Source organism: Rhineura floridana, chromosome 1 (assembly GCF_030035675.1).
Source record: "Rhineura floridana isolate rRhiFlo1 chromosome 1, rRhiFlo1.hap2, whole genome shotgun sequence".
Classification (NCBI taxonomy): domain Eukaryota; kingdom Metazoa; phylum Chordata; class Lepidosauria; order Squamata; family Rhineuridae; genus Rhineura; species Rhineura floridana.
Window position 1 is genome coordinate 312,280,260 of NC_084480.1, and position 27,757 is coordinate 312,308,016.

At 42.6% G+C, this 27,757-nt stretch overlaps 1 protein-coding gene across 1 annotated transcript in view; it reads right to left on the minus strand.

The window, feature by feature from the left end:
• FAM135B (family with sequence similarity 135 member B) overlaps nt 1-27,757 on the minus strand; it is a 153,211-nt gene that overhangs the window by 79,907 nt on the left and 45,547 nt on the right. The window contains exons 3-5 of the mRNA XM_061607839.1: nt 9,803-9,942; nt 9,042-9,112; nt 2,207-2,380 (exon numbers count right to left, since the gene is read on the minus strand). Coding sequence (XP_061463823.1) covers nt 2,207-2,380; nt 9,042-9,112; nt 9,803-9,942 — 385 coding nt within the window. The remainder of the gene's footprint in view (nt 1-2,206; nt 2,381-9,041; nt 9,113-9,802; nt 9,943-27,757) is intronic.

The following is a 27,757-nucleotide window of genomic DNA, read 5'->3' on the forward strand; positions in this document are numbered from 1 at the left end:
AGAAGCCCCACTGTATGACACTGTGCAGCACTCTTCCACCCATCCTTTCCTTTCTTCACTAAGAATGCTACTGTTTGAAAACAGCTCTTAAAGAGTTGGGAGATACAGCAAAGGTTCATCTGGTCAAGTGGTGTCCTGGGGAAACCTTGAGGCTCCTTCAGAGCTTGTTAGACATTCTTCACCGAGAGGGTCAGTAGTAAGGGAGCTCCAGGGGTGGGGAGTGTGTAGCATTGCCCCACCTGTTAGTAACAGCATAACTTGGGGTGGCAGCAGCAGAAGTGGGACCTGTACACATACGCTCATTTGATTGGTGGGTGGGGTTGTTAGGCTTTGCGGTATATTCGTGTTTTAATCTGTTAGTAGTGATTGTTATTTATTTTAGGTTATATTGATGTTTAAGATATTTTTTTCAAATGCTTTGTATTGTCTTAAATGTGCAATTTGGCTTTATGATTAAAGTTAATGTTTGTCATTTTTTTCACATGCTTTGTATTGTTTTTCAGTGTGTAATTTTGTTTGATATTTTTACAACAATGTAAACCACTTAGAGGCTTCTTTTGAAGTATGAAGCAGTCTACAAATTAATTAAATAAATAAATAGGAAGGAAGTAAAAAAACAACAACAACCTTTTTTGGAACAGGAACCAGTTTTTTCCCCTTCTTATCAAGAGCTTATGACAATTATTAAGTATTTGAAAGAATTTCAGAAAGAGCAGGTTAGGACAACAAATGCAGATTACGAAGAGGGTGGGGTAAATTTAGAAAAAAATATTAAGAACTACTAGCACGTGGTGGGGAGACGACATCAGGGAACATTAGATCAGAGGCAAGCAGGCTTGCAGCATCTATTGTCTTTTGAGACGGCTGCCTCAGGCAGTGAGTGCTGGGGCAGGGGGCCATAGCAAGGTGTTGGACAGCAGAGCTGTGTATCACCTGGCTTTGTGCCTCCTTCAGCAGGGCTGGATTCAGACATGCTGAGGCTCTAAGCCATTATTTATTTATTTAACTTGTATACCACTTTATATTTCAAACAAATCTCAAAGCGGTTTACATTTCAACAAAAATCAATATAAATTCTACATTCAATACAGTTGCTAACAATAAGAAAAACAATAATCCACATTTTAAATAACATAACTGATCAATAAATCTCTAAACAATATACATAACATGAAAACAAAGTGAATCATATACAAAACAAAGCATATAACAATTATAAAATATATCAAAAAATTATCATGAATATTACAATAAAAGAATGCATGCAATATCTTAAGCCTGTTTTAATTGGAATTAACTATTGAGAGGAAACCACTACTAAAAATGGACTCATACAGCATCAGGGCACTAGCATTGGAGAACAAAGAAAAATGAGTCTTCAATCTTCACAGAGGATTCGGGGGTGCTGCAACTGGCCGGTTACACTCACCAAAAGGTAACTCAAATCTTGTATCCAACAAAATCTTATGAGGTGTTGCGTTTTTGGCAAAATTCAGAAGCTCCACACCATAAAAAATAGAGAGGTGGGAAAGTGGTGAAGAGGGGATTAGGAGAAATGATGCCTGGTGTGGAACGGAACTTTAGGATGTGTTGGTAGGCAAGCTCCTATTGTCTCTTCTTGAGGTCTGCGGTGAGGTTGAGCAACCTGTGGATGATGCAATTAGTCCAGCAGCCCTGGAAGGGAAGTTGATGGGATTGGGTGTACATTGGGATGGGGAGGTCAGGGTTCAGAATTTTGGTGGTGGATTTTATATGAAAGGTTGTTTAAGCCAAAGTAATTTCAATTATAATACAACTTCTTAGTTATTTCCAACATATTTTGAGGCCACTCATAATATGAGGCCCTAAGCCATGGCTTACTTGGCTTGTTCCTAAATCTAGTACTGCTCCTAAACTAGCCTGATCCTCCCAGAGGCTGTCAAGTTGAAGTAAGACTTAGTGGCTAATCCTAACTGGAAGTGGGAAACACCTTACACAGCAAAATGCCTTGGGCCAGCCCTAAGATGACCCAATTCTCCGTATTTTTAGTGGGTGTGGTAGTGGTGTTGCTTTGGTGTTTTTTTTCTTTATGCATGCAGTATATTTTAAAAATAGACATTTATATAAACATTTGAATGCTCATGGAGAAGACCATTGAAGACAGAAAATGCAAAAATAATACCCCCATTTTTTTGGTATTTCTTCCAATAGTAGTGATTTTGTTTACCTGATTAGGGGCTGGTGTAAAGCCACCAGAGAGGCATGGAGGGTAACAGAGATTGCTGACAAGTGGAAGTAGTCAAACATGACAGGCACATGATGGTGCAGCCCTCTCCCTGGGTGGAAGTGAAGCCCCAAAGTGCGACTGCTGATCACTGGGATGGCAGTGACATCTCTCAGCCTGGAAGGAGAAGTGATGGTGGCGGTGGTTATGAATAAGAATTTCATTTATGAATTGCTCTTTATGATGCATCTCAAAGCAATTTCACAATGCAATAAAAACACATATAAAACAATTGTGCATTATGTATGAGAACAGTTATATCATGCATAAAAAACAATTTCAAATCCAATAGAGATACCGACTGGGATAAAAATCTTCACTTAGAAGGCTTGTTGTTACCAGGTGCCCAAAAAACAATAGAGATGGTGCTTCCCTATTTATTATTATTATTATTATTAGGCATTCATCAGAAGCTCCCAAGGCAGGTCCCAAAAATATAAAATACAATGTACCTTGTGGAACGCCTCTCCTGCTATGAACCTACCCGTTCACTTCGTTCAGTATCTAAGGCCCTCCTCCGGGTACCAACTCACCAGGATGCCCGGAGGACTGTTACTAGATCTAGGGCCTTTTCTGTGGTGGCCCCCGAATTATGGAACAGCTTACCGGAGGAAATACGCCTGGCGCCTACGGTTCTTTCTTTTAGGCGCCAGGTTAAGACCTGGCTATACTCCCAGGCATTTTAATTCTAATGTTTAATGCTTTATGTTTATGTTTTTAGTTTAATGTGTTCCTTTGTTACTGATTTTATTCTATACTGTATTTTAATCTCGTTTTGTACACCGCCCAGAGAGCTATTAGCTATGGGTGGTCTAGAAATGAAAATAAATAAATAAATAAATAAATAAATATTCAAAACAGTGCATAACAAATTACAAACACGACTAGAGAGGGTCCTAAACATCTATATCTCAGGTCTCAGACAGTGTGAAGAGGTGTATCTTCAGCATGCAACAAAACTTGCAGAGTGAAGGTGCCAGGCACATCTCTGTGGGGAGGGAATTCCACAATTTAGGGGATGCTACAGAGAATGTTGTCTCCCAGGCCACCACACCTCCCCCCAAAATGTCTGAGGATGGTGGAACTATCAAGACAGCCCATTGTGCTGATCTTAACATCTGAGGGGGCCTGTAGAGAAAGGGGTTCCAAAAGGTAGGTGTCACCACATTAAAAGCCTTGTTCCTACATTGAGTGGAACAGACTTCCTCAGGAGAGGATATCTGCAGGTTGCCCTCTCCTGTAGAACACAGTCATCATAGGAAGCTGCCTTATACTGAGGTAGGTCATTGGTCCATTTACTTCTGTATTGTCTACACTGTCTGGCAGTAGTTCTCAAGTGATTCAGACAGGGAGTCTCTCCCAGCCCTACCTGGAGATGTCAGGAAGGGAACTAGGGACCTTCTGCATGCAAGGCAGATTCTCTACCGCTGAGCTGTAACCCTTCTAAACTTGGGTCTGTAAGTGATGAGATAATCTTTTTTGGGAATCCTGGTCCCAAATGGTATACAGCTGCATACATTTGTATGGGCACCTTCAACTTAGCCTGGTTGAGAAGAGCCTTCTGCCAGCTCAATCTGCCGCATCGTTGCATCCCCAGAGACAATAGTGTGTATGGAATTTTTATCACTTGGCAGCAATTCTCTTGGCAACAAGGAACATTTATGAGGCTGGTGCTTAGCTCTTAATTGTACTTGTAGCATCAGTGTCAATATTATGACACTGCCACAAGAAACCCAAAGTGACAGGCATTCCACCATTCATTCATTCATTCATAATATTTATATACCGCTTAATATGAAAAATCCCTAAGCTGTTTACATAAAATGCCATAATGTCATAAAAAAAGAATATACATACAACATTATACAAAGAAATATATACATACATACAATTTAATTAGAACAAAGAGACTGATGTGCTATGGAGTTGCAGCAACTGGGCATCCCTTCCTAGCTCTGGAGAAGTTTCAGTTCTTTGGGTGGAATATGGTAAGGATAATATGCTGAACACACTATGGAATCCAAAGGATCTGAGAAACTTCAGTTCCCAACTTTTTGTCTGACAGATCTGTATTAGTCCTTGCCAGAGATTCTCCTTGAAGCCCATGACACCATCTACCGTAGGGATCCCTGGTCCACATATCAGCCTATGGAGGTAGTAGCTCAACTGCACTTGGCACTGAGGACTACCAAGAGAAGCTATCTCATGGGTCCTTTACCTTTCACAGATTTCATAGATCCATGTTTTCTAAAAAAAAAAATTCAGGTATTGGACTTAAACTGCCTTTTTGTCATTTTGTGAGAAGCTGCAGATGCAAGTCATTAAGAGCTAAGCATTGCCTGTATTAGGGGGAACTGAGAGGATAGAGAATACCCAATATTCCCCCCAATGTCGGTGCTATTAAGAAGAATGTGTGTCACTCAGCCCAAACTCAGGAAGTAATGAACACAGCTTTAGTCACCCATACAATTTACAGCTGACATTAGACATCTGAGTGCCCAATACAGAAAAAAAAACCCACACCCACTCATTCACTCTGTAGTAATGATGTCACAGACACTCATAGTTCTTGGTATAAAAGTACAAACCCTGGAGAGTCATAACATTACAGACAAGGATTATGACCGCTTAATTTTTCAGTGGATCAGTTTTTTTATCTATGTAGGAAGAGTACTCAACTCCTTTCCCCCCCCGCACCCATTTGGTCCCCAAACACCTTCTCTTTCTCCCCCCCCTTCAATTAGCTGGCTGCTGATGCAGCGGCACCAACATGCAAAAGGAAGGAAAGAAGTGAAGGAGGTGTCTGCCTCTCTCACACACACACCCAGCTGCCTACTGTGCTGCTACATAGCATGCCAAGTACCAGGAGACTTGGGGAATGTTATGTTCCCAGGATAGTCCAGTAAGGTCATAGTTGATATATGAAGTAACACTGGGGAAAACTACATTTACCAAGTCGGTCTGTGCCTGGTGGGACTAAAGAATCTGGGATCAAAGACCACATGAACACCTTATGCTCCACCTCGATGACAGAAATCTTCTGATGCGGCACTTTTTGGGGTCTCCCATGCACCTGATGTTTGGTCAGCCTTTACCAGGGACAGAGACTTTAGCATGGCTGGCCTTGCCCTGTGGGACCCCCTGCCAAGAGACATCTGGCAGGAGTCACCCCTGCTTTCTTTTAGCTGTCTTTTTAAAACAACTGTCTAGACAGACCTATGGAATGTGATTTTTTAATATTTTTTTCACCAACCAGGCTTTATTGATATGATTGTAGCATTTTTTAAAATGTTGCATGCCACCTTCTTGCATTTTTATGAAAGTGCAGCTATAACTATTTAAATCAACCAACCAATGTTATCCCTATTGTGATCACTAAAGGGCTGACAATCTGCATTTGAGGGTTGCCTTTGGCTCTTCCTCTCCCTCGGCTATCACCTAGCAGGAACCATTTCACCTTGCTGGGCAAGGTTGTTGTAAACCGCCCAGAGAGCATCGGCTATGGGGCGGTATACAAATGCAATAAATTAATAATAATAATAATAATAATAATAATAATAATAATAATAATAATAATAATAATAATAATAAAAATAAAAAGGAGAGATGGTTCTGCTGAGAGACCAGCTGCCTTAGCCGCCTCCTCTCCCTGGACTGTTTCTACTCAAGCTGGTTGTTATAAAAACATAGCAGCTTTAAGAACCAGTGCCTGAGTTTGCTTGTTTGCTCCAGTTCACATGAAATTGTTCTTATTACTTATTTACTTCTTGTTTCATTTTGTTAGTCGCCTAACACCAACCGGTCTCTAGATGACTTACAACCAATTTAAAACATACACAAATTTGAAACAAGAATCATAGATTAAAACACACACACACACACACACACACACACACAGTTAATAAAACTCACCAATACATTAAAAGCCATACATAATCCTCAATAAAAACTTAAAACCCATCAAATAACAAAAAGGAATAACTAGGACAGCCACGCAAACATCAAGGGCCAGAGGCCTGGGCATCTAAAGATGGTTAGAGAAGGTTCTAGGAATGCCTCCCTGGGGACAGCTTTCCTTAACCAAGGGCCACCACTGAAAAGGCCCGTGCTCATATTGCTCCTCCGAGTTTCCCATGGAGAGGGCACACAAAGAAGGGCCTGTGATTGATTTATTGATTTATACTAAGTTGCTGTAGCAGACAGTGGGGCAGTGAAGACAGAGCAGAATTGCACATCTGCCTTCCAGAAGAGAGGGAGGCACGGGGAGCTTGGTGCAGTCCAGGTGCAATGGCAGTGTAGCTGCAGGAGTGTTGGATTGGCTTTGGTGCCACGCTCACACCTGTCTCACTGCCCCTCTTCCTACAGGTAAGCAGCAGTGACCCTCAGCGTCCAGACGACAAATGTGCAGTACTGGTCCACATTCACTGGTCCATCATCCACTACTGACAAATCAGACCACTGGTCTATCTACCCCCAGTGCTATCTACTCTGATGGGTAGTGGCACCTCCATGGATTACGATAGAGGTCCTTCCAGCCCTCAGGGTCAGCCCTCAGCCATCAAGGGTCAGCACGGTCGGGCACTGGCTGATGGCCCACATCCCAGAAGGGGAGCCACTGATAAGAGATCTCCTAGATCATAGCGGTGATTAGGTAGGCTCACTGAGAGATGGAGGTTTCTTCCAAGACCTGGATCTGATACTGCCAGCCCTGCTATCCAAGAGCTTCTGTTGTTCTTTTTTAACACAAAAAAGTGATAAAAAAATTGAACCCTGGATCTTCTCAACACACCATACAAATATATTTATAAATAAATAATAACAATCAAACCACCATAGGCTAAAATAACTAGCAGAAAAAAACAAATACGAAACCAGCACAATAAAATACTGTATGTATAAACAGAATAAATTTAAAAGCAGGAAACACAATAATTAAGAAATAATAATAACTGACAATAACATTGGTGGCTGTGGGGGGATGGGCAATGAGCCCATCTACTTTGAAATCTAGGCTGAGATCAACAGTTTCCGGTGGGCTGCCAAGAGAAGAGCTCCACCTGGAGAGGGGGCTGTTTTTGCTAATGGGATCCCATGTCCCACAACCTATTTTGGACAATGGATTTAGCAGCAATGGATTTAACCACTCTGGGCTCCTGCTGGGAGGAAGGGCGGGATATAAATCAATCAATCAATCAATAAGGGGACACTATGTAAGAAAGACCAACGTCTGAAAGTCTAAAGATGCAATTGTAAACACACAATAGGAATTAATTCTAGGCAGAGCTTGGAAAAGTTACTTTTTTGAACTACAACTCCCATCAGCCCCAGCCAGCATGGCCACTGGATTGGGCTGATGGGAGTTGTAGTTCAAAAAAGTAACTTTTCCAAGCTGTGATAGGAAATGTCTCAGCAAAGAGTTTTAGGATTGTTAGGGAGGTTTAGGAGAGTGCAGGAAAGAGCTAATTTGATCAGGGATCGCCAAATGTTTTGGGCCTGTGGGCACATCTGCAAAGCAGAGACACTGTTGTGAGCATTGTACAAATCAATCACATCCTGCAGCCTATTCTACTGGCTACAATAGGATGCTCCTTTCAAGCCTTCCTGCTGAAATAGCCCTGAAAGGCCCCATCGATATTGGCATTCTTGTAGAAATGCCTGTTTAAATTAGCATTTTCCTGATCTTCTGACCTGAATCTCCTGTTATAACTGTTTGAATTTTTACTGGTATAATTGTTGTGCTGTTTTAATGGGTTTGTTTTACTGCACATTTTAATTCTTGATGTTTATTTCAATGTTTGGATGTAATTGCTTTATGGTGCATTTAATACATGTGCATATTTTTTGTAATTATCTTTATACTTGTAAACTGCTTAGAAGCCACCTTGACAATTAAGTGACATATAAGTTTATTAGATAAGAATTGTAATTCTGATAATAGGAACAATTTCAGGCCTTTGTGGGTGCTTGTGCCCCCAAGCTTGCCACCTTGGTAACCCCTCAGTACTAGGCTGGACCTAGCCATCTATGTCCTTGCTGCTTTCACGTGCATTCCTTTGTTGTTGCTGTTTTAAAACTCCCCATGAAGTATTACCTTTAAATACTGTTGGATTATTTCTTTTTTTATTATTATTGCAATGTGTAGAGGCAATGTTTCCTGCCTTTGTTTGTTAAAATTACAATAAAAATATTTGGGGGGAAATACTATTTTTGAATATATTTCATCATCCATTTCTAAATGTATTTTATCTCAAAACACATTTTAAAATGCATATTTTGCATTATAATTTTTTTAAATGAGGACTGAGTCGCAACATTCAGAAGGAATACAAAGGAGACTCTTATGTTTCTATCTACCTGCCCGTCCTGATCAGGCTAGTTTGTATCAGAATTCACAATGCTCAATTCCTCAAGAATCTCCTGAGTGGTGACTTAGGCCATACATTTATTCCGCTATTATTCCAGTTTAAACAGCCATGGCTTCTCCTAAGGAATCCTGGGAAGCATAGTTTGTAAAGGGTGCTGGGAGTTGTTAGGAGACTCCAATTCTCCTCACACAGCTATAATTCTCAGAGTGGTTTAATAATCAATCCCTCTTCTAAGTAAACTCTGGGAATTGCAGGTCTGTGAGGGGAAGAGGGGTCTCCAATAAACTCTCTACACCCTTCACAAACTACAATTCCCAGGTTTCTTTGGGGGAAGCCATGACTGTTTGACGTGGAATAATAGTGAAAGAAATGTATGGTGTGAAAGTGGTCTAAGTAAAATGAAAGGCACTCACTGTTGTTCGCTGTCCGTAAAGTGCAAGTCCAGCTTGAGTTGAAAGTCTGCTTCACTTAGTGCCTCTTCCACCTGTAGAGGTTTTTAAATAAAAGATCTGTCATTACAAGCCAGCACAGGACACATAGGAAAGAAATGGAGGTGCACATGTTTGTTGAAAACAATGTGATGAAAGGCAAACTGAAGTGTGTGAGACAACTATCAAGGGCCCAGCTAAATCATCACATATTTACCTCAGACAGATAAAATCCTCATTCCCCATCAGAAAGTTATCTATCAGCATTTCAGCTAAAGTGGCACTGAGAAAATGTAAGCACCAGAGAGACAGTTGACTGACAACTTGAAGGATGGCACACAGAAGCAGAGGGTCCAGATTGCCACCGTCAAGTTGTCATGTGAAGGAAACTTTGCCTAGGCTTGCGGGGTGCGGAAAATACTGCAGAGAATCTCACTGGACACAGAACCGCACATACAAAACACAGGAGACTGCCTTATACTGAATTGGGCTATTGGTTCTAGCTAGCTCAGAGTTGTCTAGACTGACTGGAAGCAGCTCTCCAGGGTTGCAGGGAGGGGATGTTCCCAGACCCAGTTGGAGATGCTGGTGGTTGAATGTGGAACCACCTGCATACAAAGTATATGCTCTACCACTAAGCTACAGGTCTACAGAATCAACATGTGGTGTGTGTCTATTGTCTGCCTGTCTCTCTGTGTGTGTGTGTGTGTAAAAGAGAAAGTCCCATTTGAGAGAAAGCACCTTACCTTCTCACTGTCCACGAGAAGGTGGACCCTGAAGTTCATGGATTCATTAATGACAATCTCTTCATTCCTGTACAAAATCTGAAACACTCTACTGTAGACACTGTTCTCATGGACACAGGCTGAGCAAAGGATTGAATTGCCTGTAAAAACAAAATTGGAGACAGCATACCTATTAGCTAGATGTGTTTTTCATAGATCTAGGATGAATTGGGCTTCACTGTCTATGCATTTACAATCAAACATTTGAAAACTGAATAATGGGAGTGCCCAGAATGTGACTGATTCATAGCATTTATACACCCCACTTTAATGCCAATGCGACTTAAGGTGGCTTGCCATGCAGCTACAGTGAGGGTAAAAAAATAAATGAATCATAAAATGCCATAAAAGCAGTAGATTGAAAACTGATTAAAAGCAGTAGACCAAGTAGCAATAGCCCTGTCAGATTTATCAATAACTGCAATAGAGATGCCAGCTAGGGTTGCCAGGTTCAGGGCCTGAGACTGATCCTGTATCATTAGGGGAAGAGACAATTCAGCCAAGTGCAGGTGTTCTTGCAACCCTATAATGGGAAAAACCACAAGGTGGAATTCTCCCTTTCCCCTGCACAACTTTTAAAGACACAGAAGACCTCTTTGAGGCTGGGCCTGGCAACCAAGAGCATTTCTGTATCTTTAAAAGTTGTGCAGGGGGAAGGGAGAATTCCACCGTGTGGTTTTCCCCATTACAGTGTTGCAAGAACACCTGCACTTAGCTGACTTTCTCTTCTCCAGGCCTGGCAACCAAGAGGACTTCTGTATCTTTAAAAGTTGTGCAGGGGAAAGGGAGAATTCCACCTTGTGGTTTTTCCCATTACAGGGTTGCAAGAACACCTGCACTTGGCTGACTTTCTCTTCCCCTAATGATACAGGATCAGTCTCAGGCCCTGAACCTGGCAACCCTAATGCCAACTGATCCTACAACATTAGCAAAGAAGGAGAATATCTGGATGTAACCATTTGACACATTAACACCACATGGCCGCAGCCTGGAGGGTAGTCCCAACATCACTTAGTTTCAGCATTCCATCCTCAAAGGTCTGTGACTGCCATCTTGGAAACAGCATCATTTCTATTTTAACAGAGCAGCTGATGATGGCGGAAGTCAAAAGATTTTGCCACATAACTAAAATCACAGTTTTGTTAATCACAGTAACATATAGAGAGAGAGAATCCTAAAAGGGATCCAAAGCAAGCTTGTGTGAAGAGACATGTGATGCTTTTGTAACTCTCTAGCTATGTGTGTGCAGCAGGAGCCAATAAAAAGGGTCTAAAAGTAATTGAGGGGACATGAAAACAGGCCAATGGCCAGTTTGTTGAGCATTCATCTTGATTTGTTTGCACAAATCTTAGGCAGAGGTTTGACTATGTCTAGTCTTTATGGAGCATTCCTTCTGATTTGTTTGCAGGGAAGTTATACAACAATGAGCATTTATCCTGCAGTTTTCCCATTACTCATTCATTCATCCCACACATTTCAATGCATTTCCCCATCCCTTTGCATACCAAAGTGGATTTGTTGCACCAGAATGACAGAGCACTTTAATCCACTATAATTGTCCATGGGCCAGAAAATGCCCTTGCTCCACACCCTAATTGAGAGCTTTTGCCTGGCTAGAATCTGCCCTTGAACTCTGAAAATGCGTCTTCCTTGCCTGGATGGAGGTGTGTGAGAGTGCGTGTAGGAAGTCTCCTACTGTACAAGGGTAAAATTTACATTGCTGTACCCAGAACCCTCTGCTTAACACATTATTTGTGTACCACTCTGAGCTGGTACATCCCAGTGGCAGACACATTTGGGGAAAGACATTCTTGTAGGCAGTTTTGACATTTCTTTTTGTTAGCTGATAATATATTTTATCATATTGAAGAGTGGAAAATCTTCATAAACGTTAATAAAAACATATCTGTTCTGATGGCAGAAGATTAGGCCATGATGAACATGTCCTCTCAGACAGTGGTAGCTGCCGCCCATTTGGCCTGGCAGGGCAGAAGGCAGAGAGGCCACTGGTACCTGGGGCCAGAGCCAATGACAGGATAGGGATGGGAAAATCTGCCAGTTTTGGTTCTCTCGGCTTCTCATTTTTTCCAATCTTAAATCCGGTTCTTCACAAATCTGCAACAATTTGCAACATTTCCTTTAACAACTCCACATGACAATTCTCCAGCATCTAGTGAGAATTCCTCCTAATGAAACACATTTTTGTCTGCAGTTTTGACGAATGTTAACGTTTTTGCAAGCAATTTCTCATCATATAATGCATTTTGTATATTATGTTCTCTAATATATATTCATTTTTATACATTCTTTCCTCTAATATATGCATTTTATAAAGGCGCTTTCTGTTTCACGCGCCTGCTGAAAACCTTTCTGTTCCACCAGGCTTACGCAGGCAATTAAGAAGATGCTTTTTCTCAGTTGTAACAGTTGACCTTTGCTTTTATTGTGTTTTTATTCTCTGGCGGTTGTGGTGGTTGTTAATGTGTTATAAAAGGCTTTGAGGTTTTTAACAAAATGGAGGCAGATGCTCTTGGAGGCCACTGATTCATAGGGTCGCCATAAGTCGTAGTTGACTTGAAGGCACATAACAACAGCAACAAAAAAGAGGTCTGCAAATATTTTGTATAAATAAATAAATAATTTCTGGTAAACATTTTTCGTTGGAGAAGAGCACTGCAAAATTTGGATAAGTGCAAAGTTTGAAGGACAGCTGTGTTTCAGTTCTACTGTTGTTTCAGAAAGTGTGAATTTGATAGATTTGGCTTGAAATGCACATGGAATTGCATTTCCTTGCCCTCTCTATGACAAACTGAGCCAACTAATTCTACTTTGGTCCCAATCTCCTCCTTCGTGCTCAGTTCTACAAGGGCAACACTCAGATTAAGGAGGATGAAGCTGAGAGCCAGGACCACCACTCCCAGGCTGGTTGTGAATAAAAAGGCAGGCAGGGGGTGCTGCTGAGGGCAGACTGAGGTTGGTGGCCCAGTGCCCCATTTGCCCTAAAGGATCAGTTTCCACTGCTGAGCTGATGATATGCACAAACCACTCACTCTTTTCTTTTTTTGGTGCCTTGTGTTGTTTTCATGTGTTGACATTTTTAATTGTTATTATGGCCTCAGAAGCCCAAAGGGCCCTAGGCCTCTCTGGACCTCTGAGAGGGCCTGCACAGGGCCTCCTCCCATCTCTGATTGGCTTCCAGTTTGAGGTTGGACTGGGATATGAACAATGCTTGTTGTCTTCGAGAACAGTCCACCATGCACCGAAACACTTCCTTGTTCAGCTCCAGCTCTTTCGCCAAGCACCACAATAGCAACATGGACACAGTAACAAAATTAAAAGAAAACTCATTTATTTGCTCTATTGTGATGAGAATAAAAGGTAGGAGGCAGACAAGCTTCTTGAAAGGAAGGCAATGCAGCCCTGTTTATTTTCATTTAAAACTCATTGTTCAAGAGTCATTGCGGAAACTGCATTACAGGCCAAATGTATTCTTCTCTTAATCTTAATGGGGAGAAAAAAAAGAAAGAACAGCAATTTGACTATTATTTGTCGTCGTCCCCCCAAATATATGCATGTTTGTATGTATTTGATAGAATAACTCCCTTCTGAGATGTAGAACCTAACATAACTTTATTTTCCAAATATACTCTTGCCAGGACCACTACGGTGCATAATTGGTAGCATATTAAAGACATTATTTATATTGGGCAAGCGTATGACAGGAGAGGGCACATGTTAGTCCCAGATCAGAGCTTGGAAAAGTTACTTTTTTGAACTACAACTCCCATCAGCCTCAGCCACCATGGTCACTGGTGTGTCCCAGATAGACCTACAAACACTCTGGCACTCCCTGGTGATATCATGGACTCTACTGATACCTGTCCTCATTAGTGTGATCTGCAAGAGTTCCTCTCTCTCTCTCTCTCTCTCTCTCTCTCACACACACACACACACACACACACACACGCACACACACACGCACACACAAACACACACACACATATGGTCTCTAGATATTAAATCTTCAAGGAGGAAGCTGCACATTAATCCTCATTCACGGGAATGTAAATCAGGGGTGGGTAACCCTGTGGCTAGGCTTTTGTGTATTTACATCAGGGATAATGAATCTGCGACACACCAGATGGTGTTGGACTACAACTCCTATCAACCCTAGCCATTGGCCACGCTGGCCGGAGCCCATGGGGGCTGGAGTCCAACCACATCTGGAGGGTCACAGGTTCACTATCCCTAATGCAAATACACAAAACCCAACCCAAAACCAACATATGGTTTGCTTGGACGGATGTCAAGGAGAGAGTATGCACCTCAGAAGGGCCTACCATGTTGATGGCTGTGCGCCTGCCCTAGGATCTCTGGGGGGCTGGAAGCTGTAATTTGCCTGGCAACCACCACTTTCTTTTTCTTACAATGCACCAGCCACTAGCATCTATCAGGAGCATTGGAGGAAAAACAAAAATGGCACAGGGGCAATAGGAAATTGCCTTATATCAAGTCAGACTATTGGCCCATTTAGCTTCCCAGTATTGTAGGCTTATCCAGCAAGCTCTTCTCGCATTCTTATGGTCTACCTCAGTATTGTCTACACTGACTGCCAGTGGCTTGTGATGTTCCTGCTTGTAGGGTAAATATGGTAAGTGCTGTTTATATAGAAGACATATGGTAAGTGGAGTGAAAGAGAAGGAGGGAGTACATGAGCAGTAGTATGCTGGATGATTGGCTGAGCGTTTGAATGGCTGGGAGTATAAATGGAAGAATGACAGTTGAATCTGGGTGGATGTTAGTAGGGTGGAGAAGAAGGTGTTTGGTGGTGGATGTTGGGAGTGTGGAGAAAAGAGGTAAGAACATAAGAACATAAGAACATAAGAAGAGCCTGCTGGATCAGGCCAGTGGCCCATCTAGTCCAGCATCCTGTTCTCACAGTGGCCAACCAGGTGCCTGGGGGAAGCCCGCAAGCAGGACCCGAGTGCAAGAACACTCTCCCCTCCTGAGGCTTCCGGCAACTGGTTTTCAGAAGCATGCTGCCTCTGACTAGGGTGGCACAGCACAGCCATCACGGCTAGTAGCCATTGATAGCCCTGTCCTCCATGAATTTGTCTAATCTTCTTTTAAAGCCGTCCAAGCTGGTGGCCATTAGTGCATCTTGTGGGAGCAAATTCCATAGTTTAACTATGCACTGAGTAAAGAAGTACTTCCTTTTGTCTGTCCTGAATCTTCCAACATTCAGCTTCTTTGAATGTCCACGAGTTCTAGTATTATGAGAGAGGGAGAAGAACTTTTCTCTATCCACTTTCTCAATGCCATGCATAATTTTATACACTTCTATCATGTCTCCTCTGACCCGCCTTTTCTCTAAACTAAAAAGCCCCAAATGCTGCAACCTTTCCTTGTAAGGGAGTTGCTCTATCCCCTTGATCATTCTGGTTGCCTCTTCTGAACCTTTTCCAACTCTATAATATCCTTTTTGAGATGAGGCGACCAGAACTGTACACAGTATTCCAAATGCGGCCGCACCATAGATTTATACAACGGCATTATGATATCGGCTGTTTTATTTTCAATACCTTTCCTAATTATCCCTAGCATGGAATTTGCCTTTTTCACAGCTGCTGCACACTGGGTCGACATTTTCATCGTGCTGTCCACTACAACCCCGAGGTCTCTCTCCTGGTCGGTCACCGCCAGTTCAGACCCCATGAGCGTATATGTGAAATTCAGATTTTTTGCTCCAATATGCATCATTTTACACTTGTCTATATTGAATTGCATTTGCCATTTTTCTGCCCATTCACTCAGTTTGGAGAGATCTTTTTGGAGCTCTTCACAATCCCTTTTTGTTTTAACAACCCTGAACAATTTAGTGTCGTCAGCAAACTTGGCCACTTCACTGCTCACTCCTAATTCTAGGTCATTAATGAACAAGTTGAAAAGTACAGGTCCCAATACCGATCCTTGAGGGACTCCACTTTCTACAGCCCTCCATTGGGAGAACTGTCCGTTGATTCCTACTCTCTGCTTTCTGCTTCTTAACCAATTCCTTATCCACAAGAGGACCTCTCCTCTTATTCCATGACTGCTAAGCTTCCTCAGAAGTCTTTGGTGAGGTACCTTGTCAAACGCTTTTTGAAAGTCTAAGTACACTATGTCCACTGGATCACCTCTATCTATATGCTTGTTGACACTCTCAAAGAATTCTAATAGGTTACTGAGACAGGACTTTCCCTTGCAGAAGCCATGCTGGCTCTGCTTCAGCAAGGCTTGTTCTTCTATGTGCTTAGTTAATCTAGCTTTAATCATACTTTCTACCAGTTTTCCAGGGACAGAAGTTAAGCTAACTGGCCTGTAATTTCTGGGATCCCCTCTGGATCCCTTTTTGAAGATTGGCATTACATTTGCCACTTTCCAGTCCTCAGGCATGGAGGAGGACCCGAGGGACAAGTTACATATTTTAGTTAGCAGATCAGCAATTTCACCTTTGAGTTCTTTGAGAACTCTCGGGTGGATGCCATCCGGGCCCGGTGATTTGTCAGTTTTTATACTGTCCATTAAGCCTAGAACTTCCTCTCTCATTACCACTATTTGTCTCAGTTCCTCAGAATCCCTTCCTGCAAATGTTAGTTCAGGTTCAGGGATCTGCCCTATATCTTCCACTGTGAAGACAGATGCAAAGAATTCATTTAGCTTCTCTGCAATCTCCTTATCGTTCTTTAGTACACCTTTGACTCCCTTATCATCCAAGGGTCCAATCGCCTCCCTAGATGGTCTCCTGCTTTGAATGTATTTATAGCATTTTTTGTTGTTGGTTTTTATGTTCTTAGCAATGTGCTCCTCAAATTCTTTTTTAGCATCCCTTATTGTCTTCTTGCATTTCTTTTGCCCGAGTTTGTGTTCTTTTTTATTTTCTTCATTCGGACAAGACTTCCATTTTCTGAAGGAAGACTTTTTGCCTCTAAGAGCTTCCTTGACTTTGCTCGTTAACCATGCTGGCATCTTCTTGGCCCTGGCGGTACCTTTTCTGATCTGCTGTATGCACTCCAGTTGAGCTTCTAATAGAGTGTTTTTAAACAACTTCCAAGCATTTTCGAGTGGTGTGACCCTCTGGACTTGGTTTTTCAGCTTTCTTTTTACCAATCCCCTCATTTTTGTGAAGTTTCCTCTTTTGAAGTCAAATGTGACCGTGTTGGATTTTCTTGGCAATTGGCCAGTTACATGTATGTTTAATTTAATAGCACTGTGGTCACTTCTCCCAATCGGTTCAACAACACTTACATCTCGCACCAGGTCCCGGTCCCCACTGAGGATTAATTCCAGGGTTGCCGTCCCTCTGGTCGGTTCCATGACCAACTGGTCTAGGGAATAGTCATTTAGAATATCTAGAAACTTTGCTTCTTTGGTGTTTGAGGGTGGAGGTCAGGAGTGTGGAGAAAGAGGGAGTTGGAGTTCTGATTAATAATAAGTCATGTACAAACAGGAATAGATGAAACCATACGCTTGTGAAACATTCTAAAACTAATCTTGTTATTTCTGATATTTAATAAATACTTATTTGGTTTACCAAAGGCCTGATCCTTGGCTGTGGGATATACATACTGGAAGGGAGGGCAAGATAATTACCAAGGCTGAACAGAAACAGTATCTAATGGTGGCAGCGGTGAAGGGAGGAATAATAACAATTCAAGTATCCAGAGCAACCCAGAGTTGTATACGTTATCTATAAAGATACAAGGGGGTTGGGAACAGCATAAGCACACAGTCACAAAAGTAACCAGCTAGAGAGAGACTCAGGCAAAGTCTCTGGGAGTATTGGTTATACAGGACGTGACTGGTGGTGCTGCCTAGCAGGGGGATCTAGTGAGATCTGTGCTAGAGCAGAGTGAGAAACCATATAAAGGACGGTCCGGACTGGTGGTATCCCTGGTGGTGCCTAGTGAAAGGCAGTAGCCACAAGCAGGTGGGAACCGGACAGGGAGAACCAGGGAAGGACGTCACATGGCTCTCCAGTCCTACCGGGAGATACAAGGGATTGGACCTGTGATGTTTTGCATGCAGAGCACATGCTCTGCCGCTCAGCTACAGACCTTCCCTCATCAGTTGTTCAGTTGCTGAGAGGCTGTCTCTCTGGAAATTTGCCGTTTCTAAGAGACAAAGGGGGGGGAAGGTCTGCCATACTGCAAGGTAGCCTGCTAATGAACCTTAACGGTGAAGCAATCACATAGGACCAAGGCCCATCAAGAGCACTTAAGCAAAGGTTTCACAGAATCATAGAATCATGGAGTTGGGAGGGGACTATAAGGCCATCGAGTCTAACCCACTGCTCAATGCAGGAATCCAAATTAAAGCATACCCGATAGGTGCCAGCCGAGCTGCCTCTTGAATGCCTCCAGGATTGGAGAGCCACCACCTCCCTAGATAATTGGTTCCATTTTCGTGCCACTCTAACAGTTATGATTAACTGGTGTTCAGTTGAAATCTGGCTTCCTGTAACTTCAGCCCATTATTCCATGTCCTGCACTCTGGGATGATCGAGAAGAGATCCCAGCCCTCCTCTGAGTGGCAACCTTTCAAGTACTTGAAGAGTGATACCATAGAATCTTGGGACACCATAAAGACAAACAATTTTATGATTGGTTGACAAGTTGATGGCATCTTGTTCCCACAAAATGTAATAAAGGCCATCAACTTGCATGGCTTTAAAACAGGATTAGATACTTTCATGGAGGGTAAGGCTATCAATAGCCATAAGGGCTCCACTGTTGGAGGCAGTATTCTTCTGAACACCAGTTGCTGGGAACCAGAGGGGGGGAGAGTAGTGCTGTTGCACTCAGGTCCTATTTGCATGTTTCCCATTAGAGCATCAGGCTGGCCACTGTGAGGACATGACGCTGGACTAGATGGGCTTTTGGCCTGATCCAACAGGGAGCTTATGTTCTTATAAGCTTTCATGGACTTGAGTCCACAAACACAGCTGCTTAAAATAATCAGATTAAAATCAGCCCAAGGTGTATCTGATAAAGTGGACTGTAGCCCATAGTAAATCTTGCAGTAAATCTTTATGACAAAGGTTATCCTTTAATCAGTGTTGGAGAGGCTATTGCAAATGAAACCAGTGAATTATGAATGGCAGTGAATTATTTCCAGCCATCTTTAGTGGGAGGCATCAGAGCTATGGGATACCTTTTGCTGGTCCCCTTCAATAAGTTTAAAAAAAGCAAAAACCATGTTGTTAGTGTTTAAAGTAAGCTGCCCTTGACCTGAGTTTGCTGGGTGAGAGTACTGGCATTGTACGAGACACTTCCTCTGCAAGCTAATTCCAATGAACCTTCCAAAAACATGGGCTGCAAGAGCAAAGCAATGCTTGCTGCCAGATAATTAATTGCGGAATGAATTCTTAAGCTTGGGCTTCCACAGAGGTCAGATCGAGCGCCTTGCAGAACTCTCTCTGTGTTAGTTAATTGCTACATTAATTCTAAGGCTGCAACTCTCAGTTGATAAAACAAATTAATTGATTTTAAAAGGTTTGATTGATTAAAACTATGCCCCTGAGAAATCTGGGTGGGATTCTTTGGGGGGGGGGAGGAAAGCACTTTTCATAGTTGTAACTAAAGTACTTCCCTCCTCCTCACCCCCAACACACAACAACCCTGCAACAAAACAGGTGGCAGCTGCTACTTTAGAACAAGCCTCTCTTCTCTGTCATACAGGAAGGAACACTTTGATGGCACAGCACTGGAATGTTTCCTCTATTTTTAGAAGGTATTAGGCTTCTTAACCTTCTAACATAATGGATGCATTTTCCCCCTTTCTTCCAATAATTACACAAATTTGATTGATTCTTGAAACAAGTCATTGATAGAAAGTCAGATGCCCAATTAACTTAAGTTCTTTTGATGGAGTCGCAGACCTACTAAACTCCTAAACATGAGCTTCCTTGTACCCCAGACCTAATGCCTTCCACTGCTCTTGCAAGTCAATAGGTTTGTGATAGTTAATTCAGACAAACTTTGGTAAACCTGAGCTGATCACATGTAAAAACTTACAAGTGCCTTTGAAGAGCCTACTTCATTCTCCTGCAAGCTGAGCAGGAATATAGATAAATACACTGACAAAAGATTTAAATATTTTTTGTTATATTCTTATGCGTTTTTTGTTCCTTTCAATGAGGCTTGTGGGGGAGAATTTCCCCATGGAATGTTCCACAGTTTCATTAATGTGAGAGGAGATATAGGCCTTAGGTCAGGGTTGGGAACTGTTTTCAGCCCAAGGGCCACATCTTCTGCTGGGCAACATTCTGCGGGCCACATGCCAATGGCAGGCAGTGCCAGAGGCAAAAGTGGGCAGAGGAAAACAAATGTGAATTTTACCTTGTACAGCAGGCTAGTTTCTACCCACACTCACACACCCATTCTGTCCTCCATTCAGGCAAACAAGATATTCAGGGTGCAAAGCAGGGCCAGTGAGAGCTGTGGCCTAGAGAGAGACAATGTGGTCTAGGGAGAGTTCCAAGTAGGGTTGCCAAGTCCATGGCCTGAGACTGATCCTGTATCTTTAGGAGAAGAGAAAGTCAGCCAAGTGCAGGTTTTCTTGCAACTCTGTAATGGGAAAAACCACAAGGTGGAATTCTCCCTTCTCCCTGGACAACTTTTAAAGATACAGAAGACCTCTTGGTTGCCAGGCCCGGCCTCCAAGAGGTCTTTTGTATCTTTAAATGTTGTGCAGGGAGAAGGGAGAATTCCACCTTGTGGTTTTTCCCATTACAGAGTTGCAAGAACACCTGCACTTGGCTGACTTTCTCTTCTCCTAAAGATACAGGATCAGTCTCAGGCCATGGACCTGGCAACCCTAGTTCCAAGGGCCTGACATAGAGGCCTGGAGGGCCGCATTCAGCTACCAGGCCTGAGGTCCCCTACTTTGCCTTAGGTGAATAGAAAGCTATGCACTGGGCTTAGGGTTGCCAGGCTGATGGCCTGAGAATGATTCTGTATCTTTAAGAGAAGAGAAAATTCGGCCAAGTGCAGGTGTTGTTGCAACATTGTAATGGGAAAAACCACAAGGTGGAATTCTCCCTTCCCTCTGCACAACTTTTAAAGATACAGAAGACCTCTTGGAGGCTGGGCCTGGCAACCAAGAGGTCTTCTGTATCTTTAAAAGTTGTGCAAGAAAACCTGCACTTGGCTGAATTTTCTCTTCTCTTAAAGATACAGAATCATTCTCAGGCCCTCAGCCTGGCAACCCTAATGGGGCTCCACATCTAGAGGCATCAAAAATGTCTAGGGCTGAGCTGGGCGATTCAAGTGTAGCTCAGTGGTTGAGCATCTGCTTTGCATGCAGGAGGTCCGAGGGGCAATCTCTGGCATCTCTTGGTAGGGCTGGGAAAGACTCCTTGTCTGAAACTCTGGAGAGCTGCTGCCAGTCAGGATACACAACACTAAGCGAGGTGAACCAGTGCTCTGACTTGGTATAAGGAAGCTTTCTATGTGAAATCTGCTTTGACTCTTCCCCTGGGCCTGTTAGTGCCCCATCCACTGGACCTTTCCAGACAGCTCCTGGGACAATTCCTGGTGTCACAATGTTTTGTTCAAGAAACAGCCATCCTAGCAGTAGCTCTGCGACATCCCAAGATAGTCAATATTTCCAGAAATCGAGCGGGTGGAGGGGGGTTCACTTTCTTCTTCCTCCACATCTTATTTTGTCCCTCATTTCCAGTAGTGTGGTGGCAAATTCAGAAGTGCAGGGTCCCTTCTTGAGAGTCACAGCCACTCTTCTTCTAAGATTATAGAATAATCTGGCCAGGCTTCAATACTGCTTTCTGCCCCTTTATCACTGTCACCATTTGACTGTCCTTTCTTACTCTCAGAGATATTGCTTGAATTACTAAGTTCAATGTCTACACATTTGTCTCCAGGTGCTACCAAATGGCTTGATGATGTAGGTGAGATGCTGTCACCAGGATCGTCTGTCTCGCCTTTTGCAGCTACAGAATTCTCACTCTCCACAACTTGGCTTTTTGAAGTAGGAACTAAGAGGAACTCCTTTAACTCTGATTGGCTCTAATCGACAGGAAAGGACAAGGAAGTATGTTAGATGGTTCTTCTCAGTGGCTAGCACACTCCCCTTTCATGCTGATTGGCTCGTAGGATGCTGGAGACATAGGGACCCTACTGGGACCTGGCTCCCAAAAACGTAAAGGGTCTAAGACCCCCTGAGACCCTGGATAACTACACCCCTGCTCAGACACCCTTCTCTCAAAAGCCTCCGATGATCTATGAATTAAGAAACCAGAAAGCCATATTCCAAGGGTGGAACAAAAATACAATAAACATTGCACATTTCCCACATTTCTGTTGCTTTTTTTCATCAGCGATGATCTTTCAAAAACACGAGGGATTTCCTGAATATCTCTCTCCCCCCCCACGAACGATTCAGAACAACCCCAAGACAATTGCATTAGTACATAAACAGATTGAAACACTGGACTCTGCAGAGCTTTCCCTTAATTAAAAAAGCCTCCTGCCTGGGAATGTAGAAGGAAAAATATGCTTCTATTGACGCACATGGCCGGCATTGCAATGGTGCCTCTGGGAGCGCTGTGTTTGCCTTAGAGGTGTGTTTTAAATGCTTTTTTTAATGCAAAATATTACTTGAAGAGAAGATGCTGCTACCATCAGAAACACAACAATGGGGAATTGTCATTTAAAAGCATCCCAAGAGATGACTTCCCAAAAGGGTTGGACTTTTGCATACAGCCAGTTATTATTACATAGCACTCAGTTATGTATCACTAGCGACTGATTTTTTATTACATGTATTCACTGCTTTCCACAAGAAAATGTCTCAAAGCAACTAACAAATCCATAATATGCAAAGCAACTTAATAATCCATTTAAAAACAAATACATAGGAAAATTGCTAACATTGCTCAAATTCCTAGAAATGCTCATCTAACATTAACTATAAAAAGGACAATCCCTGTCCCACCTGACTAAAAGATGAGCAGCAGAAGACAAATTATATTATACCACAGTATGATCCAACTTAGCCACCAAAAGCAAACAGGAATGTCTTAGGCTGCTTTCACACATGGGGCTGATTGCGTTAGTTTAACAGATTAAAAAGGCAGCACGTCTGTCTCGATTTCTAAAATCTTTCGCACTGCAGTACCTGTTGCATTAAGGAACAGCAGCTTTTTCAGCTGATATTTATGCAACTTTACAGTGGACAATGAGGACATTGAATTTGTCAAGGATTATCAATACCTCGGGACAGTCATTAACCAAAATGGAGACAATAGTCAAGAAATCAGAAGAAGGCTAGGACTGGGGAGGGCAGCTGTGAGAGAACTAGAAAAGGTCCTCAAATGCAAAGATGTATCACTGAACACTAAAGTCAGGATAATTCAGACCATGGTATTCCCGATCTCTATGTATGGATGTGAAAGTTGGACAGTGAAAAAAGCAGGTAAGAGAAAAATCAACTCATTGAAATGTGGAGGAGAGCTTTGCACATACCACGGACTGAGAAAAAGACAAATAATTGGGTGTTAGAACAAATTAAGCCAGAACTATCACTAGAAGCTAAAATGATGAAACTGAGGTTATCATACTTTGGACACATAATGAGAAGACATGATTCACTAGAAAAGGCAATAATGCTGGGAAAAACAGAAGGGAGTAGAAAAAGAGGAAGGCCCAACAAGAGATGGATTGATTCCATAAAGGAAGCCACAAGACCTGAACTTACAAGATCTGAACAGGGTGGTTCATGACAGATGCTCTTGGAGGTCACTGATTCATAGGGTCACCATAAGTCATAGTCATCTTGGAGACACATAACAACAATAACAACAACAGCATTTTTGCCGCCCTGGACTCCCACTGGGAGGAAGGGTGGGGTATAAATCAAATACTAAATAAATAAATAAATAATGTTGCACAACTGTCTTTCACACAGCTTGTTTTCATCCCTCACCCATTATACACATGTGCACTGTTCCCTACTGTGTAGGAGGTCCAAGTTCTCATCCCATCGCCATGCAAGCCCTCTCCCTTTAAGATCTGACTTTTTAAATTATTTTAGGGTGTGTGCGTGGGAAATGCTGCTGCTATCTGCGCCAATGCCAGAATGCTGATACAATTTTCATCAGGCAAACAACCACCGTGTGACTAAAGGGCGGGAATGCACTGCATGCCGGGATGCCTGTCACATGAGCGGCTGCAGCTAGTGAAAAACTCCTATGATTTTCCAGGTTCCCAGCCTTGCCAACAAATTAATTCTGGTATCATTTATCACGGAAATTAGAGCTAAACTTGCACTATGTTCAACTAGAATTCCGGAGCTAGCTTGTACATCATGTGAAAGATCAAATATAATGTGCAAATTACTAGGTAAGAAATCCTCAGAATAATAGAATAAAGTGCAGTGTGAAAGCAGCCTTAGCCTGATATTTAAAAGTTGACAACAATGGTGCTGCCAGGTTTGTTTTTCCCCTGGGGTGAGCATTTTGCAAGTAGGGAGCCACCACTGAAAAAGCCCTTTCTTGCACTGCCTTTCTTGCACCTCCCTTAGTGGATGTGCAAAGAGGTATATCATCAGTACCTGGATAGGTTCGTGTGAGGAGCAGCAGTCTCTGAAGTACTATGGTCCTGAGCCACATAGGGCTGTTGAAAAGGCTTGAGCCTCTTGTGAGACTCAATTCAATTCAAGGACTGGCAAAAGGTTTCAAAGGCACTCACAGCCCCAGAGTATCTGTCAGGGGCTTCAGAGGGTTCTCTCCCTGGAAGAGATTATGGGTTCAGTGCTAGTAACAGTCAGAGCAGACCCACCAAAGTTAACAGGCATGACTAACTTAGGTGCATTCATTTCAGTGGGTCTGTTCTAAGTAGGACTTGGTTGAATACAACCAGAGCTTGGAAAAGTTACTTTTTTGAACTACAACTCCCATCAGCCCAATCCAGTGGCCATGCTAGCTGAGGTTGATGGAAGTTGTAGTTCAAAAAAGTAACTTTTCCAAGCTCTGAATACAACCCTATACAAATATTATCATTTCCCCCCTAGAGATTCTTGTATTGGACATCCTTGTCCCATCCAGGAAGGTAAAAGAATGCTCTGCCAAGGCTCTATGGGTGCCCAATATTGCTTCTGTTCTCTTCTTGAATGTTGCAGGTATAACAACACAAGAAGAGCCTACTGGATCCGGCCAAAGGCCCATCAAGTCCAGCATCCTGTTCTCACAATGACCCACCAGATGTTCATGAGAAGGCCACAAGCCAGACCCAAGCACAACAACAATCCCCCCCCAGTTTCCAGAAACTGATATTCAGAAGCATACTGCCTTTGACTGTGGAGGCAGAGCACAGCCTCCAACTTCACATTGCTACCATCCAGGCCCGGCATCAGAGGGCGGCCAGGTTGGGCCCTGGCTGGCAGCCCATGAAGGGCCCCTCCTTAGGGTGGGAGGATGGCACTCCCATTAATAATAATAATAATAATAATAATAATAATAATAATAATAATAATAATAATAATAATAATAATAATAATAATAATAAACTTTATTTCTACCCCGCCCTTTTTCCAATAGGACTCAGAGCGGCTTACAACTAAAAACAACACCATTAAAACATACAGAAATATACAATTAAAATAGAATTAAACTATGAGAAAAATTAAAAACCATAAAACATACGTTAAAAACAGCAGACAATTTAAAATAAGAAAATCATATACTGTAGTCACCAATCCTATGACATTTAATCTTGGTCGTTCTCTATCCCAAATGCCCATTGAAATAAAACAGTCTTTACTTGTCGCCGGAAAGACGGCAAGGAGGCAGCTAATCGCACCTCACTCGGAAGGGAGTTCCATAGCCTAGGGGCGGCCACCGAAAAGGCCCTATCTCGTGTCCTCGTCATATGTACTTGCGAAGGTGTGGGGAGCACAAGAAGGGCCTCACCTGAAGATCTCAAATCCCGGACAGGTTCATGTAGGGAGATACGATCTATCAAACAGCCTGGACCTGAGCCGTATAGGGCTTTGTAGGTCAAAATCAGCACTTTGAATTGTGACTGGAAACAAATTGGCAGCCAGTGGAGCTGTTGTAACAGGGGAGTTGTATGGTCCCTGTAACCAGCCCCGGTTAGCACCCTGGCTGCAGCTCTTTGTACCAATTTAAGTTTCCGAACAGTCTTCAAAGGCAGCCCCACGTAGAGCACTCCCATTCTGCAATCCATGGCAGTGTCAGGTCCTACAACCTGCTGCTGCCACAGATCATGGAGAGGAAGCTCCCAGGTGCCTGCCCCCCCCTAAGGACAGTGCAGGCTTTGATATATTCACCCACATGCCACACTTACCTCTCCAATCAGATTTTGCTATGGCTGGAATATAGTCTACTGTACAAAGCTAATTGGCACATCAACTGCCTACCAGCTTTTTGCCTGTGGCTCTGCCCACCACTGGCATGCATCCCATGAGGTAATGTGGCCCTCTGGCTGAGAAAACATTCCCTGCTCCCAGGGCTGGTGCTATCATTAGGCCAACTAGGCAGCAGCCTAGGGCGCAGACCTCAGAGGGGCGCAGTACTGACCTTTGAGGGGTACAGTTTTATACAGATTATTTTTTTTAACCCTTGGAAAAAAATGCAACTAAAATAAATTTAGCTGTTTCAAGTTTTGTGCTTTTCATTTTTTCTACAAGACATCTGTTTTTGAAAATTGAAGTTACCAATTTTTTTTGGAGGAGGTGCAAGTAGTTAGCCTTGCCTAGGGCGCAAAATAGCCTGGCATTGGCACTACCTGCTCCTGATATACGTGCTGATGGACTTCATTATGTTTTCTGGGCTACATGTTCAAGTTTATTTATCTATTTATCTATTACATTTTTATCCCACCTTTTGTAATGGGCCAGCTCAGATATTGGCTTGTAATATGAATAAACCATGCTGAAATCATTTACATCTGCTTCTATTTATGTATATAGCTTAGAATATGATTAGGATTTGCTGAAATACCTTATAAAGTCTGCTTGCTGCAATGTATGTATAATGCATAAGAGCCAAATAGTAAGAAAGGAATAGTTTAAAACTGCCTCCCTCCTTGCCTCCATCTCCTGACTAAAGCTGTAATTTTCCTATGAAAGCAGCTGGAACAGACATAGAGATAAGACGTCTGGACTGACAGCCAATGCCTGGTAAAATGTCAACAAGAAGTGAGAAGAAGCTCCTTATATGGAGTGTTGCTTCTAGGAAGCAGCAAATGCTGCTTCCAGCAGGCAGCATAATTGATAAGGTCATGGGAACATGCCTTTCCTTAGCTAAGAAAGTGTATAAATGGCCAGGTATGTATGTATGTATGTATGTATTTATATCCCGCCCTTCCTCCCAGTAGGAGCACTCATGACCTCTCAGCTCTGCTGGAGTGGAAGACTGAAGAATGCAGGAGAACCACCCATCTATTCCATCCATGACATCTGATGGGTGATATATTATGACATGTATTTCCATGTACTTTGTAACTTTGGCTCTGTAATATGACATAGAGTTTAACTCAGTCCTTCATATTTTGCAACTTGTTTTAACTAAGATGTGCCTTCAAAGCCTTATGCTTTGATGTTAAATGGATATCCAGCAACTTCTTTCATGCTGATATGTATTTCTATTTTTTTGTTTCTGCAATGATGGCTCAGGCCACCCAGAATGCATTTTATTCGCTGTAGTGTGGAAGATATGAATAAATAGCATATATTATGCTCTGTTCTGCTGTCTGAAGTCTGACTCCAAAATAGAAAGTTTCTGGTCTTTCCCTAGACTCAGGAAAGCTTGAGTAGGACTTCCTCTATCTTCTGCCTGCACTGGACAACTGCTGTTGGTAACCTGTGAGCCTAGGAGGGATTGGGAATTGGAGGCAC